The sequence below is a fragment of the Cherax quadricarinatus genome, chromosome 74 (assembly GCF_038502225.1).
Source record: "Cherax quadricarinatus isolate ZL_2023a chromosome 74, ASM3850222v1, whole genome shotgun sequence".
Taxonomy (NCBI): Eukaryota; Metazoa; Arthropoda; class Malacostraca; order Decapoda; family Parastacidae; genus Cherax; species Cherax quadricarinatus.
The window spans coordinates 5,727,463-5,744,990 of record NC_091365.1 but is presented as its reverse complement, the minus strand read 5'-3'; the positions used below and the strand labels follow the sequence as shown (position 1 = coordinate 5,744,990).

General features: G+C 37.3%; 1 protein-coding gene across 4 annotated transcripts in view; it reads right to left on the bottom strand.

Annotated features, from left to right (window-relative positions):
- Positions 1-997: 997 nt before the first annotated feature.
- The window catches only part of LOC128700239 (mitotic checkpoint serine/threonine-protein kinase BUB1), a 100,973-nt gene continuing 84,442 nt past the window's right edge, over positions 998-17,528 (bottom strand). For all 4 annotated transcript variants that reach the window (XM_070100725.1, XM_070100728.1, XM_070100726.1 and 1 more), the window contains 3 exons: positions 11,286-11,559; positions 4,474-4,643; positions 998-3,556 (listed from right to left, as the gene is read on the bottom strand). In XM_070100725.1, the coding sequence (XP_069956826.1) occupies positions 3,370-3,556; positions 4,474-4,643; positions 11,286-11,559 (631 nt within the window). In that variant the 3' untranslated portion in view covers positions 998-3,369. The remainder of the gene's footprint in view (positions 3,557-4,473; positions 4,644-11,285; positions 11,560-17,528) is intronic.

Sequence of the window (17,528 nt, the reverse complement as noted above, 5' to 3'; positions counted from 1 at the left end):
TCCCTAGATCAAGAGCCCCTCACCAGTGTCAAGGAAACTCCTTTGAGGGAAAATATGGGCCTAGATATGAGAGAATGGGTCAATGCAGGAAATGTGCACCATATTAAAAAATTCTGCCCCATGCAGTGAATGGGAAAAAAACTGCAACCATGTTTCTGATTTAAAAGAGCGACATTGCGGTGCATTTTCGGATGGTTTTTATGGTTGTATTCTTGGTTTCTTGGTATCATTTGATAGAATGGAAGATATATTACAGATGATTTTGATTGGTTTCAGGACTGGAAGTAGGTTGAAATTGAGCTCAAAGCAGCAGAAATTTGATTTTTGCAGATATTCCAGAGTAAACAAATCACGTCACTTGTCTAACATGCATCCAACTGGTGTATCTAATGTGCATTCACGAATGTGCTGACATTTATACAATTATTACAGTATTCCATAACAGTAAATCTTCTATTTTTTGTGTGAATAAAAATTCAAAATGGAGTTCATGTGTAAAGCTGGGAATGTAACTAATGAACAGAGGAAATGTTATTTTAGTGCCAGTAATGTCTGCATTGTTTATTCTGAACCCTTTTTGAAATTGGCACATTTTGAAATTTGTGTGAAATTCTCCAAATTACCAATTTCTGATCACTTTAGTGGGTAGTTGGAATAGTTGACTGGGCAATTTCTTGTGTTCAGTCAATAAACTGGAAACCATACTAGCAAAACAGCTAAAAATTTGGTTAACTAAAACAATGTATTTGGCCTAAAATAGGACTCAAAGTAGGCAAAAATCACCAATGCATTACATATCACCGACACAGCAAAATTTGCAAAAGCATAATTTTGCAAGTTTTCCATCAAATTATGTACTTGTTATTTTATTAAATTCAGAAAAAGATTCTCTACCATTTCATAAAAATAGACAAAAAATTTTTTTTAAAAAACCTTGGACACTGTGGACACTTTTTAGATTGGGGTCTAGATATTTAGGGTATTAAATCCACCTTCATACAAATTCCTTGCAATTATTTCTAGCTTGGTATTCCATACAGTACAAATATATTGTTTCCTTTGAACTTCGTTATGCTAAAAAAAATCAAGAAAACATTCTTGTGCTACATTTGCATCTTTAAAACATTCAAACTAAAGACACTGACAATTTATAATGTATATACAAACATACCAGATACTGCCAATGCATTTATCCACAAAAGTGCAAACATGCATTAATACACAGAAAATGCTACCACTTACATAGTAGATTAATAATGAAGAATGGTCCAGTGTACAAATATACCTTGTACCAATAAAAAAGTAAAAATATTAATCTAGCAAGTCTTTTGAATTATTTAACTGCTTACAGCATTCATTTAAAATTTAAGCTCTGACAGCATTTCAGTAGGTACTACAGTCAAATCGAAACACAGTTTTCCAGCATATAAGGTGTGCTTTTTTTCTAATGGAAAAGCTATTAGAAAAACATTACACCTTTGTTCAAGGGTGTAGTGTGGTAAGTGGTGGTTTCAGTGCTGCAGTACTGGCAGCAAATTAAACCCCAAACCCATTCCATCCCTACAAACTGTTCCTCAGATTGCTTTAGTTTTTGAGATTACATTAGTTATTAGAACTATTATAAATTGTATAATTTACATATTATCAGTATGTGATAAGCAAACCAGCTTCAGCATTTCGAATAACTAAAATAGCTATGTTTCTTTTGGTGGCTGGATGACATACTCTGCAAGGTCCCAACTCGTTCAGCTACAGTGTGCGCATAAGCAACCAGCCACTGGCTATCATTATGAAGCAAGTATTGTACCCCCCCCCCCCCCAGAATATTTGTACTAAATTGGGGTGCACCTTATATGCTGGAAAATATGGTACCTTGAACTCAATCGAGTCAAATTCACTATCCCTAACTAAATGTCTTAACATGGGTAAATCACACTTATTTTTAAGTTGAACCACAGAAAAGTAGAGTAAAAATAAGTTTTTCTGTAAAAGTAATACAGAGCACAATATTTTACATGGAGGTGGGAAGAACAGTGCCTGCACTCTAGAGGGGTTCGGGATATTTGCTGTTCAGAGACATCTAAACTGTCATATCTCCACGCGTCTGGTAAGACAGTGACGGTGTGAATGATGGTGAAAGCGCTTCTTTTTGGGTCACACTACTTCTGTGGGAAATGGCCAGCGTGTTAAAAAAATATCTAGGGATTATTACATTGTAATGTAAACTGTAAAAGTTTGATGAGCGATGATGCTGTCACTTACTGATCATAACACAAACATTACAACAAATACTACATGCTTCATGGTTGAATTTTATAATAAATTACCAATTCCACAAATTATTGTACCCCTATACATACTTAAATAAAAAGAATGGCCTATATGAAAACAGCTAGAAGAGGAAATATTGTATCCATTGTTAGCTGCATGCAGGCAGAGATAAAAAAATCTAAATCAGTCACAGGTATATTACAGGATGCTGAGGATATCTAAACAAGAACAACTTTTACACAATTCAAGTTGGCTAAATTCAGATTTCCACATATAGGAAAGAAACAGTTTGGCAAGAGTTATAAATAAAAGAAAGAATAAGCCAAGATCAAGACTTAACAGGGTGTGTAGCTTTAAAAACAGAATAGATAAATATAAGATTGAAATGAACCTGCCTAGCATGGACCAGTGCTCTTTTATTCTTAAGTGCAGGAATTACAGCTTATAGATTTCATTTGAAAATACTAAAAATTTGGGATTAAAAATCTTGAACTTCATCTCAATCTATACAGTATTTAAAATGTTATTCTCCAACAAGTTTTAGGCACTGCACTAACATTTTTCGTGTGGTTATGCCACCTAGCTTTATGTATTTAAACCAGAAATTCAGTTATGGTGGCCCAAGTTCATAATAGTACGATTTGACTGTACATTTATTTCCGAGATAAGATTATTTCATTACAGTTTTTTTCTATCCAGAGACTTGAAGCCTGCTGTGCAGACAAAATTATTTTTTAAGGTTCTAATTACTACATGGCTTTTGTGTCAATCATCTACAACTGAAGTTTTCTAAAAGTAGTTTCTTACATTATTTCATCACCTGCAGTTTAATTTCCATACAGATTAAAAACTTACTTCTATACACAGAAAAAAAAATCTTTCAATAATTTTTCAAAATGGTTTTTGGCCATTCTAAGCTGCCATTTATTATTCTCTTCAAAATAAATGGTCTACATTCTGCAAAATCTGTGATTTAATGATCGCTACTAGTCAAATTTAAATTTACTTGTATAGAGGTGCCCTTTGGGAGAAATACTTCAATAAAAATACTATAATAAAAACATTCACATTGAAGTTAATAGCTTGGGAACTTCCAACTCATCGGCGATGAGCAACCAAAGACGTAAGACGACTGAACATCGAATTCATCTCTTTACGGCGTTCCATCTGGAAAAATCTGGTCATAATTTTCTCCTTCAGCTGGCTAAGACTGGGAATTGAAGAACAAGATGGGACATTCAAGAGTGTGGAGAACACCAATTCCCAGAGGTCTGTCTGATGGTACCTGTCAGGAAAAAAAGAAAAATTGTTTAATTTTAATTGCCTGTATCTTATCAAATATACAGAATACAGTAAGAGTACAAAAACAAGCCACAGCAATATTAGGAAACACTCTGGAGTGATAAAGAAGTCTGAACCGAACAATGACAGTGGAAATACACCAGTTACATGAACTAATAAACCAGATACAAGTTAGCTCAGCCCTATCAGCTGGTCATTTAAGAGAAAGGACCAACAGCTGGAGCTCACCCCTAAAACTTATACCAGGTATCCCTGATTTATGCAATATACATATTCCAGGCCTATGGATATTGTACTAAGCTCAATCAGGCCATCACTAAATGATGAAAATCTACAGTACATTTCATGGACCAAATGGATCACATATGGTCAATGTGCATTGCATACTTAAAATCCAATAGACATGGGACATAGCATAATAGGAGACTTAAATAATTACACAGTTGGCATAGCTCTTATCACATACAGTACATTAACATATGGACAGTTAAATGAAGTGGTCCAAATTATAGATCAAAAGTTTTGTACATTTTAAACACTTTATCCAGCCCATCATACCAGCAGGTAGAAGCCAGTTTTTGTATTTCATGATAATTCCACTCATGCATGATTTCACTGCTTTTTACTTAATACTGTTTCACTTTCTTTATTCTTCCAATAAGTTAAAATGCATTACCACTGAAAATAACACTTTACTAAAGATAACAAATATAAATCTTGAGCTTTCAGGATGTGATTGCATTATAGAAATTCTGAAATACACAATATGAAAAACTGTACATAGTAATAATTTATGCCTAATAACTTCAGATAAAGCAATAATAAAATCAATAAAAACAAAAACATTAAGTATCAAAATGAACAAGAAAACATTGAATACAAAAATTCTTACATACACACCTTCTGAAAGTAACGCCTTTGATATTCCATTTGCCTCTATTTTTCTCAACTTCCATGTATGTTCCAAAGAGGAACAAGTGAGCTAAGGCTGCTGCACCATATAAATCTGTCTGGTAAGTCCAAGGAGCACCCTCCCTCATTTCACAGCATGTAAATCCTTCAGTTGTCACCTGTGAGATTAAAATTAACTAAATGTATAGATTATAATATATCAAACTGATGGTGCCAACTTTTTTTTTTCATTCCTTTAAAATCATACATGCCCATTAAGACAACCAAACAATCTATTTCACAGTTGTCAACTTGAAAATCTGGATCTACTGTCCCAGCTCAAAAGTACTGTAATGATTAAGAAATTAGTCTTTTTTTTTTTTTTTATTTTACTCAATGGCAATCTCCTTCCAAGGCAGAGTGACCCAAATAGAAAAACATGTTTGTCAATATTCACTTAAGTGCTATCTTTCTAAAAGTGTGCTGACATCACAATTAGACGACCCTGCAACTGCAATATCTCCACTCCTCCTTCAGAGTGCAGGTATGAAACTATGTAAAAAAATTAATGTGACTACAGTACAACGATGAAATCTAGGAGGCAGCATATATCAAAGGGAAACAAATTAGAATTTTGAAAAGAAATGGAATAAAAAAAAACTCGTAAGGGTTCTTAAATGGAGATATCGTAGGTTGAAGGTAGACACACTTGTTGGATGGTAACTATATATTGTCAGTCTGAGATGGTGAGGGATGGAGCCCGCCGCCTTGCCTGTCTGCTGAATGGTCTGCCGCCGAGTGAGAGCGGGGCAGAGGTATGAGCCTCCACATGTGCATCCCGTGACGTCACACAAAGCCACAGGCCTACAAGGGATCTCGTATCTAAAGCACATGGATGATACTAATATGCTATGCTATATAATACAGGGAATACAGGGATCAGCAACTATGCTGACAGCTCGGTCATGTTACGTATGTCGTCCCGACATACACTACTATACTATAGGCTGAACAGGCAGGCGGATCTGGGCTGATTCTATACAATAACAAATTCATATATAACTTAGAACTAATGGATGGTACAACATGATTTGACGTAATGGGTGTTAACGTAATGAGTTTTAACGTAATGCATTACAAACTATAAGAACAAATCATTATACAATATGGATGGAATTGATCGATCGATCTGTATTCATGCACTCTACGGATTCTGAGGAAATAAATATATATATATACAAGGTGAAATTAACAGCAAAGGCATCTGTTGCGCACTCAGACCATTACTGTACTGTCAAATTCTCAGAATACGGAGGGAACGTGAACACGAAAATTTCTGACAACTGATCAACTAATGACAAAACACACAGTTGATAATTTCATTCATCTCGGACATCTAATTATGCAGGCTGTTTACACTTAAACCCAATTCTGCGAGGGTAAGGTTTACATATGCAGAATGGTTATCTCTGGGAGGATTGAATTCCTCTGCAATGGCTAACACATGCCTTGACTGAGGACAGTCTGAACGAGTATCTACAAAAGATACAGCTACAATCACTAGTGACTGTGGAATTACTAATTTGTCTGCTAGGAGTACTCAACTCAACTATTCGATACAGTAATTCTTGGCTCATTACAAAGTCACTAATGGGTGCTGGTGGCTTCATAGTAAGAATAAGATCTTCCTGGAGCAGGAATCGAATCACCAGAACACAAGGGATCGGTTCTTTGGGCATTTTTGACATCCTCGACAGTAAATGGAGGATCTGCAGTAACTACACTAACGTGTCGCGATAAAGCATCTGCGACTACATTCGACTTGCCAGGTAAATGTTCAAAAGTGGGATTGAACTCTTGGATAGTCAAGGTCCATCTGCCTAACCTTCCAGTAGGCTGTTTGTTCTGGAATAAAGGTAACAGTTCTTTCTTACTGGAGGAATGAACAAACTCGGAGTGGATGACTCCCCCCGGTTGAAAAAATTAACGCTATAACACGCAATATGAGCAAGGGAGAACGAATCTACTATCTCAAACTGCAAGCACAGGAGAAAAGAAATGAGCACGGTGAACAATGCTGATATTCAATCTGAGTCGCACACAGTGACACGAGGTATCAGCTATAAAGAAACTACACTTACAAACGTTAACATGTGAAAGTTACTCGTGAAATAACTTCTTACAATGAACTGATTACTGTCAACTAGGATGGGATCACCATCTGAAACACAAGGAACAACAACAGACACTCTAGTGAGAACACTAGCTGTAACAGAGACGTCTTTCTGCAGACAGCATGTCACATCAACAAGAGATGGCATTACTAGTTTCAAGTAATCGTTTTCTGACAAGGCATCCCCTGTGGAGAAACTACTACTCGAACTAGCAGTCATTGCAGGGATAGGCTGTGCACTCAAGGCAATCTGAGTGTCCCCGGACACTTGAGGCAACGGAACACTATCCTGCAAGTCTGAAGGTGTAGGTGGAACACGGATGGGAATGACAGAATTACTAGTGCCTGACCGCTCGGCTACGTTAATAAGTAATTCACGGATCTATAGGAACTTAATCTGAACTTCACATTTCGCAGCACTTTAACAAATCTCAGATACAAGTTGTGAGAACAAACACATTGCTCAAGGGCTAGATATTGTCTTTCAGTCAGTAAGGGAATGTTGGTACTGTGGACTGATTCATATTGACTTTGACTGGAATGATACACTAAGTGAACGTTCAAAAGTGACTGGGACATCTTCTCAGTGAAAATACTGAAGGGCATAAGTCAAAAAAAAAAAAAAAAAAAATAGAGAGAATGACACAGTAAGCTTAAATGGAAGAAAATGCTTAACTATTCTGCATAAGTAATTAAAAATTGACAGGTTACACAGTAAGCAAAGAACTCACACAAGAAAAATATGCAACTGAAATGAACAACACTGAAAATGAAGAGAACTTGTACTTTGCTCAAATCTAATTTGCTCAACTTTTACTTTAAATTGAATAAATGGCACAGTGAGTTGTCTTTACTTTCAATGCAACAAGGAAATACACAATAAAATGATAAAATGGACTCAATAAACTTGTGCAAAAATTAAAACAGACACACAATTCACTGAAATAAAAATAAAATGACACAGACAGAATAAAATACTATGCACAGAACAGAGCATAAGAAACTGCACTGTAATAAACTGTAGCAATATATCAAATTAACAATTGCTAATCAACAAGTACTTCATAAAATTTTCTGCAAGGAAACTTTAATAGCAACACAATATTTGCACAAGAATTATTGCAAAATGAATCAACGTGCAATAATAAAAATTATAACACACAAGAAAAGAAATATATCAAGGAATGAACACTAACTCTTAACTGCACTCAAGCAACACTTAACAAGCAAAAGAACAATTTACTTTAAAAGGAAAACTTAAAAATTGCACCGAGTGAATTTGTTCAATAAAACATGAAAAATAATAGGTGCAAAAAACACATAACAAAACAAGTTTGAACACTTACAGTGATGCAGAACACAACACATCAATATAACACAATACTGGGATTTCTTGCAAAGAAACTTGGTGTGAAAAATTTTGTAAAAAAAAATTATTTTTTGCTTGCACAAAATAATGGCACTATTGTCTGTGGAAATAAGACAAATTAGACACTGGCTAAATGGAAAGAATATGAACACAAGAATGTTCAACACACAGGGAACAAAAATAAAAATACACAAATACTGGGAAGAAAAAAAAAATAACAGACAACACTGAGTTGTGATGCAGAACATGAGGTGAAAAAAATTACTGAAATACTTCACTGGAATACTGAGAACACAAGGTGATTCTGAAGTGTAACACAAGTTCTATACTGCTCATATGTTGCACACACAACAAAGGAAAAACACTAAGTACTTACTTGAAGTGTATAAAAAGACACACAACACAACAGACATAAGATAATGCACGAAAATTAACACTGAATTAAGGAGATTAAAAGAAATTAATGCAATCAGTACATGATAAACACTGAGTCTGATCGAGAGTCACTGAATGTCACTAAGAAAAAAAATCACTGGAAACATAGAAAAAAAAATGTCTCAACACTCGCAAATGTCTCTAAAAAAAAATATTATCGCTGTAACACTTGAAGAATGAGATTGATGGATTGTTTATATGGTCTTGCTGCTGTCCTCTGCACAGATGATCGTAGAATTGCGCTTACATCGGCGATAGACAAACACAGGAGGCTTTATAAAGGTGGCGCAAACACACTAGCTCTTGACCCCCTATGTGGTCCTTAAAATATGGTGCTACAACCCTTAGCAGTGCACCAAAACACTGATGAAGTTTGGTGAGTGGGTAATGGCTGACTGTAGTTGGGTTTGTGGGTTAACAGGGCTGAGACCGGCAATGGTGAGACACACGTGATCGTGAGTGGCTGGGCTTATGGGTTGAACGTCGTAAGCCTCACTGAGAACACCCACACTGCCGCGAAGATAATTCTAAGCTGGCTGGCTTAAAATAAACCCACGAAATACTACAACACCACAAGGATGAAAAAGAGCACTCAGAATGCTTGGAGCTTGAATCACAAGTGATGAAGACTACTCACGTGGCTTGCTCGAGTACTGGGGTAAGACACCTGGGTTGTTAGTTACTAGCTGGCTTATCTTAACCCTTCACACAGAATGGCTTGATAACTTCACACGATGAGCACAGCAGGGGTGGAAGCTGGCTTGGCAGGCAAAGGAATTGGATGGAGTAGGCTAGGCTGGACTGGGACTCCGTTGTTCCGACTCCCCCACCACAGACTGGAAACTGGCTTATTTTGCAAACTCGGGTCAACCCCTCGGGAGTGATGCAAATAAGCAGATAAACACTAATACAAGGAGACTGACCAGTGAATAATGTAGAAGCTGGTAGGAGCTTGGGCGAGTAGCTGACTTGAGGTAGCTGGCTGGGGTGAACCTCGGTAGGCCTACTGGTGACACGAAATGGCCGTCTTGCTGGTCGAAAATTTATCTCCAGAAATCGCTGTAATCGTCAGAATTACAGGCCCTCCGATGCCACCATTTATCGTAAGGGTGCTTAAATGGAGATATCGTAGGTTGAAGGTAGACACACTTGTTGGATGGTAACTATATATTGTCAGTCTGAGATGGTGAGGGATGGAGCCCGCCGCCTTGCCTGTCTGCTGAATGGTCTGCCGCCGAGTGAGAGCGGGGCAGAGGTATGAGCCTCCACATGTGCATCCCGTGACGTCACACAAAGCCACAGGCCTACAAGGGATCTCGTATCTAAAGCTCATGGATGATACTAATATGCTATGCTATATAATACAGGGAATACAGGGATCAGCAACTATGCTGACAATGAGGAGGTTTTTCACTTTATACGTAATGTTGTTCCCAAAGATTAGAAGTACAGGTAAAAAAAAACTGGAGTAATTTCAGTACTAGAGAAATAAAATGTCATACATTTTGTAGGTGTGGAGTTAATAAAAGTATTAGTCAGAGGGCTGAAGAGGGGTTGTTGAGGTGGTTTGGTCATTTAGAGAGAATGGATTAAAGTAGAATGACATGGAGGGAATTTAAATATGTAGGGGAAGGAAGGCAGGGTAGGAGTCGCCCTCAAAAAGGTTGGAAGGAAGGGGTAAGGAAGGTTTTTTGGGAGAGGGGCTTGGACTTCCAGCAGGCGTGCACGAGCGTATTTAATAGGAGTGAATGGAGACGAATGGTATTTGGGACCTGACAATCTGTTGGAGTTTGAGTAGGATAATATTTAGTGAACGGATTCAGGGAAACCGGTTATTTTTATATAGCCGGACTTGAGCCCTGGAAATGGGAAGTACAATGCCTGCACTCTAAAGGAGGGGTTTCGGGATATTAGCAGTTTGGAGGGATATGTTGTGTATCTTTATACGTACATGCTTCTAAACTGTTGTGTTCTGGGCACCTCTGCAAAAACAGCGATTATGTGTGAGTGAGGTGAAAGTGTTGAATGATGATGAAAGTATTTTCTTTTTGGGGATTTTCTTTCTTTTTGGGTCACCCTGCCTTGGTGGGAGACGGCCGATTTGTTAAAAAAAAAAATTTTGAAGACAGAAATTGAAAGTGGATATCAGACTAGAAGGAGAGATTATGGAGGAAGTATGGGAGTGAACCTGTCAATGGATGGGTTTACAAAAGATGAAAAACCATAGAACTGATGAAGGGGTAAAAGGTGGGTGGTGCATTGAGGCATCTATCTGTGGAGACAAAGAACATTATCCATGGATGCAAAAAAAAGAGTATGTATGAGAGTACAGCAATACCAACACACACTTATATGGGTATGAAGCATAGTGGAGGGAAGGTGGGGTACAGGTCACCCTAAGAAAAGTTGGAGGAAAGGGGTAAAGGTGTGTGAGCAAAGGAGTTAGAAATCCAGCAGACGTGTGAGCATGTTACCTAGGAGTGGAGGTAAATGGTTTTTGGGTCTTGACGAGGTACTGGATGGTGAGTAAGGTAACATTTTGTAAAGGTATTCAGGAAAAACCAGTTAGCCAGACAAATTCTGGAGGTAAGAAGTAGTGCCTGCACTCTGAAGGCAGGGTGGAGAGATTTGCAGTTTGGAGGGGCATCTGAACTGGAGCATTTGCATACCTCTGGCACGATAGTGATAGAGTGAATGATGGTGAATGTTTCGGGTCACCCTACTCGAGGGGGAGACAGTGTGTTTAAAAAATGATAAGAGTAATTTATATATAGTGTACCATATTTCCGTAAGCAACTCAAGCTTCTAATACAAAAAAAGCCTATTATAATCTACTATGCTTACCTTTTCTGTAAAAGTTGTTCCTTCAGGAAATCTCTTCATATCAATACTTCGTCCAAAATCAATAAGCTTGAGGGAGGTTGGACAATTGGCAAAACTCTCAGCAGGTGTAGCAACCTCGTTATTGACGCGTGGAATGTTTCGTATGAGAAAATTATCAGGCTTCACATCAGCATGTATAATACTACAGCTGTGTAGTGCTTCTAGGATGGTTAGTACTTCCACCATGAAGTACATTGCCATTTCTTCAGGCATGGAACTGCCTATAGATTTGTATCTAAAAAAAAAAAAAAAAAAAAAAAAAAAAAAAAAAAAAAAAAAAAAAAAAAAAAAAAAAAAAATTAATTAATTAATATGCAACACACAGCACTTCAAAAATACTCAGACTAAAAACTTCTTTCAACAAACTGGCCATATTCCACCAAGGTAGGGTGGCCCAAAAGAAAAAAACAAAATACTATTTGCCTTTTAAATTTAGTAATGTATACAGGAGAAGGGGTTACTAGCCCCCTTGCTCCTGGCATTTTAGTTACCTCTGAAGACGTGTATGGCTTAAAGAGGAAGGATTCTTCTCCACTTCCTCGGTGAGTACAATCTAAATATATTGGAGGAAAGCCAGATTCTCAAGAATTTGTTCGTAATCCCGGATTTCAGAATTCTTTTTTATTGCTATCCCTTAATTAAGCCGTAAATGGTCCAAACGTATATATACGTTTTTTCAACATCTGAATGTAAAAAAAGTAGATCTTTTTGTTTTTTTACATTTGAAAATGTGTAAAAAAACTTTGATCTACTTTTTTTTGTTATATTTGAAAACATTTAAAAAAAAGTAGATCTATTTTTGTAGCATTACACATGTGAACATAGATCTGCTTGGACTGTTTACGGGTTAAAATTAATTTTAGTACTAATAGTTTTTTGTCTAGTAAAATTAATTTTAATTAAGGGGTAGCAATAAAAAAAAATCTGAAATCTGGGATTATACAAACAAATCCTTGAGAATCTGGCTTTCCTCCAATATATTTAGATTGTACTCCACGAGGAAGTGAAGAAGAATTCTTCCTCTTTAAGCCATACACGTCTTCAGAGGTAACTAAAATGCTGGGAGCAAGGGGCTAGTAACCCCTTCTCCCGTATACATTACTAAAGGTAAAAAGATACTCATTTTTCTTTTTGGGTCACCCTGCCTTGGTGGGATGCAGCTAGTTTGTCGAAAGAAGAAAAAGATAAACTACTTTACATTTCTTCTTTTCTGGGTCACCCTGCCTCGGTGGGACACGGCCAGTGTTAAAAAATGAAAAATGTAGACTGCAAATTTCTGATGTTTAAGTACTTTACAGTAGTTTCAATAATAACCCCCTACAAAAAAAAATGGGGGAAGGGGGGGGTGAACAACCATATACAATAGGGCTCCACTTATACGGCAGATTAGGTGCCAGGCTACCACCAGAAAGCAGGATGCCATTTTTTCTACCTATAAATTCATATAAATGCCAGGTAAGTTTACACTAACATATTTTAAATAATCAATAGAATTAGGCATTAAAAATAATAAAAAGTAAAATACACACACAGTACACTCATTACTTACCTTAAACTATTTGTAGTCCAAATGCAGGGTGAGAGGCGAGTAGTATTTATTATAAGAAGTCAGGCGTGGGAGGTATGGTAGCCAGCGACGCCACCCCACCCACATGGAATATACATGTACTATGACATTTAAGGTGTCCCAGAGTGATGGAATGCATATACAGTTCACTCATTACTTTAAAATATTTTTAGTCTTAATGTAGGGTGAGAGGCGAGTAAACGAGATTTAACAAATAAACGAGAGAGAGAGAGAGAGAGAGAGAGAGAGAGAACGAGTAAATGTGAGAGGACAGAGACGCAGAGTATGTAAACAGACGAATGCATCTGGTTTTGGTTCATACGTGTTTGTATTATACCATAATACAAACACTTTACATTGTGTACAAGTTGTCTCCACATTGGTACAGTAGAAAAAATAAAAAGCAACACTCCCATTCTCATGTAACACCATTTTCAGAAGAAATGATGCTCTGAGTGAAGGCAGATGAAAGGAATAATTTTCTACAGTTACCCCCCAGTAATATTGTGTACACATTTTCTTTGGTGTTGAACTATAGAAAACGTTATTCTTTCTGACGCTCCGACAAGATTTTACGTTAATTTATTCTATGGGATGTATTTATCATGTTTATATGTTACGTAGCATGTTCATTATATAACTTTGAAAAAATATCATAGATGGTTTAATGAAAATAAATATGTGAAAAGTGGGTTATGGTAATTGCTTATGCATTTGGAGAAGAGGTGTAGAAGAGAGACAGATTTTGGGAAATGTTGAGTGAGTGCATGGGGAGTTTTGAACCTATTGAGAGTACTTGTGGTTGGGATCTCATTGCTAAAGTGGGATAAAATGTTGTGGAGGGAGTAGTAGGTAAATTTGGGGTGCCAGGGGTAAATGAAAATGGGGAGCCTTTAATTGAGCGATGTGTAGAAAAAGGTTTGGTAATAAGTAATACATTTTATGAAAAAGAGGATAAATAAGCATACAAGGTATGATATAGTGCATAATGAAAGTAGTTTGTTAGATTATGTATTGGTGGATAAAAGGTTGATGGGTAGGCTTCAGGATGTACATGTTTATAGAGGGGCAACTGATATATTGGATCACCATTTAGTCGTAGCTACACTTTGAGTAAGAGGTAGATGGGACAAAAGGAAAATAGGAACAGCAAGTAAGAGAGGTGAAAGTGCATAAACTAAGGGAGGAGAAAGTTAGGGTGAGATATAAGCAACTATTGCCAAAAAGGTGAGCTAGTAGAGCAAGATAAACAAGTTAAGAAAACCAGGGAACGAATGGATTTGTCAGTTAAAAACAGAGTAGGGGGGTTAGTAGATGGTGGGAATATTTTGAGGAACTTTTAAATGTCAATGAAGAAAGGGAGGCAAAAATTTCATGCACTGGCCAGGGAAGTATAACATCTTTTAGGAGTGAAGAGGAGCAGGATGTGAGTGTGGGGGAGGTGCGTGAGGCATTATGTAGACAAAGGGGGTAAAGCAGCTGGAACTGATGGGATTATGACAGAAATGTTAAAAGCAGGGGGGATTATAGTGTGTAAGTAGTTGGTATTTTTGTTTAATTTATGTATGAAAGGGGGGAAGGTACCTAGGGACTGGCAGAGAGCATGTATAATTCCTTTATATACAGGGAAGGAGGACAAGAGATTGTAAAAATTATAGGGTAGTAAGTTTACTAAGTATACCAGGAAGTGTATGGTAGGGTTATTACTGAGAGAATTAGAGGTAAGAGAGTAGGATTGCAGATGAACAAGGAGGCTTTAGAGTGGGTAGGGGATGTGTAGATCAAGTGTTTACATTGAAACATATATAAAGGTATGGAAGTTTTCATTGCATTTATGGATTTAGAAAAGGCATATGATAGAGTGGACAGGGGAGCAATGTGGCAGATGTTGCAAGTGTATGGAATACACTTGCAACATCTGCCACATATGCTTCTAAACCGTTGTATCTGGGCACCTCTGCAAAGACAGTGATTATGTATGAGTGAGGTGAAAGTATTGAATGATGATGAAAGTATTTTCTTTCTGGGGATTTTCTTTCTTTTTGGATCACCCTGCCTCAGTGGGAGACAGCTGTTAAAAAAAAAAGTGTATATTAACATAATATACAACATTTAAAGTGCCTCAGTGATTATTACAGAGTATTATTATTATTACGTATTCAGATATTTGGGAGTGGACGTGTCAGCGGATGGGTCTATGAAAGATGAGGTGAATCATAGAATTGATGAGGGAAAAAGAGTGAGTGGTGCACTTAGGAGTCTGTGGAGACAAAGAACTTTGTCCTTGGAGGCAAAGAGGGGAATGTATGAGAGTATAGTTTTACCAACGCTCTTATATGGGTGTGAAGCGTGGGTGATGAATGTTGCAGCGAGGAGAAGGCTGGAGGCAGTGGAGATGTCATGTCTGAGGGCAATGTGTGGTGTGAATATAATGCAGAGAATTCGTAGTTTGGAAGTTAGGAGGAGGTGCGGGATTACCAAAACTGTTGTCCAGAGGGCTGAGGAAGGGTTGTTGAGGTGGTTCGGACATGTAGAGAGAATGGAGCGAAACAGAATGACTTCAAGAGTGTATCAGTCTGTAGTGGAAGGAAGGCGGGGTAGGGGTCGGCCTAGGAAGGGTTGGAGGGAGGGGGTAAAGGAGGTTTTGTGTGCGAGGGGCTTGGACTTCCAGCAGGCATGCGTGAGCGTGTTTGATAGGAGTGAATGGAGACAAATGGTTTTTAATACTTGACGTGCTGTTGGAGTGTGAGCAAAGTAACATTTATGAAGGGATTCAGGGAAACCGGCAGGCCGGACTTGAGTCCTGGAGATGGGAAGTACAGTGCCTGCACTCTGAAGGAGGGGTGTTAATGTTGCAGTTTAAAAACTGTAGTGTAAAGCACCCTTCTGGCAAGACAGTGATGGAGTGAATGATGGTGAAAGTTTTTCTTTTTCGGGCCACCCTGCCTTGGTGGGAATCGGCCGGTGTGATAATAAATAAATAAATATAAATAATTATTAATTTGGCATCCTCGAGACATATGACACACTTAGTAATTTTAATGTGTATCTGCACGCCAACACAGTGTGTAAGTTTACTTAGGTACAGGTACACACAAGTTTCCAGACATAATGGAGAGACATGGAGCTCACAGAGAATGTAAACAAATTGGGCGAGGCGGGGTCACAGTATTAGGGTGAGGGGAGCTGTATAGGGAGTTTTAGTCATACGTAATTTGAAATGTCTGTATTAGCGGAATGCCATAAAGCGGGGCCCTACTGTATTCCTTCTTCCTATGTATGCTCTTTCTCCTCTGGTTAGTGTTGATGAACACAAGAACGGTGATCTGTGTTGTACACAGCTATGCCATGTATATTTCTTGGAAAGTGACTCCTTATCCCAAAGAGGGCCACCTATCTCACCTGAGCATAAGCCTCTCAACTCCACCAGTGATAAGACCCATCATTGGAAAAAAATTATGTTTAGAGGGATGGAAGTTTTAAGGTTTTTCTAACATTGTTGCCACTGAAAAATGGAATTTTTAGGAGGATAAACTATCAGAGCTATGGAGAGGTAGAAGTTTGCTTCAATGAGCTCAGTAATTCATAAATACTCAGTAAAAAAAAACTATCCTTCATTACCAAATTCAGAGACTTTGTGGATTCTGTCCTATATTTCTAAAGTTTGTTAAATCAAAAACAATTTAATTTGGTAAAGAAAACCTTCAACTTAAATGTATTTAGGCTTTCATTTTTTTTTTTTTTTAACACCCCAGCTGTCTACCACCGAAGCAGGGTGACCCAAAAAGGAAAAACACTTTCACCATCATTCAACACTTTCATTACATTAACTTGAAATGTAAAAACTATCTTCAGTGAGAAGATAACTTTCTCCAGCTGGATTTACTAGTGAAATTTACATCTTACAATATTTTTACTATACAGCATTGATTCCTTGAGGTGGGAAGTACTGTACAGTGTCTACTCTGGTAAAATGGTAAGGATACAACAGTGTGGAGGCTCATTTCAGTTGAGATGTCTGTGCACTTCTGGCACAGCAGCTGTTAAATGAAGGGGAAAACCAGTGTGTTTTTTTTCCTTTCTTCAGGTCACCCTACCTTGCTGTGAGATAGATGGTGTGGTGTGAATAAAAAACGTAAGGGTTTTTAATAGGCAATTTTTCTATTAAATCCTGTAGAAAAATTTTCTTCACTACTCCTTCATTACCAGGGTAAAAACTATGAAATGAACAAGACGACGATATCCAGGATAGTATATAAAATATAGTCCTAGTATATAAAATATAATCCTTTGGGTGATCCAGTGCTGAACTCTGCTTTAAAATTTTATAGAACACTTTTTTGAATGCAGATTTTTTTTTTTTCCCAACAAGATATTTCAACAAATATTAAATATTTTAACATAAAATGCTCATTCAGATCTACAAAGCAGATCAATGCCTGTACAGGTAATGTAGGTTTTCCTTTATTTTTTTTTAGCCTAGGACAAATTTTTAAGTCACCAGATATTTCTGATATGACTAAAAATGAAGTATTCAACACTGTTTTCAGAGTGGTCTTGTTATAGCCTGCAAAAAGTTTTAACGTTTTTTTTAATCCACATGATAAATGATAAAATTACACATTAGCAACAAAAAG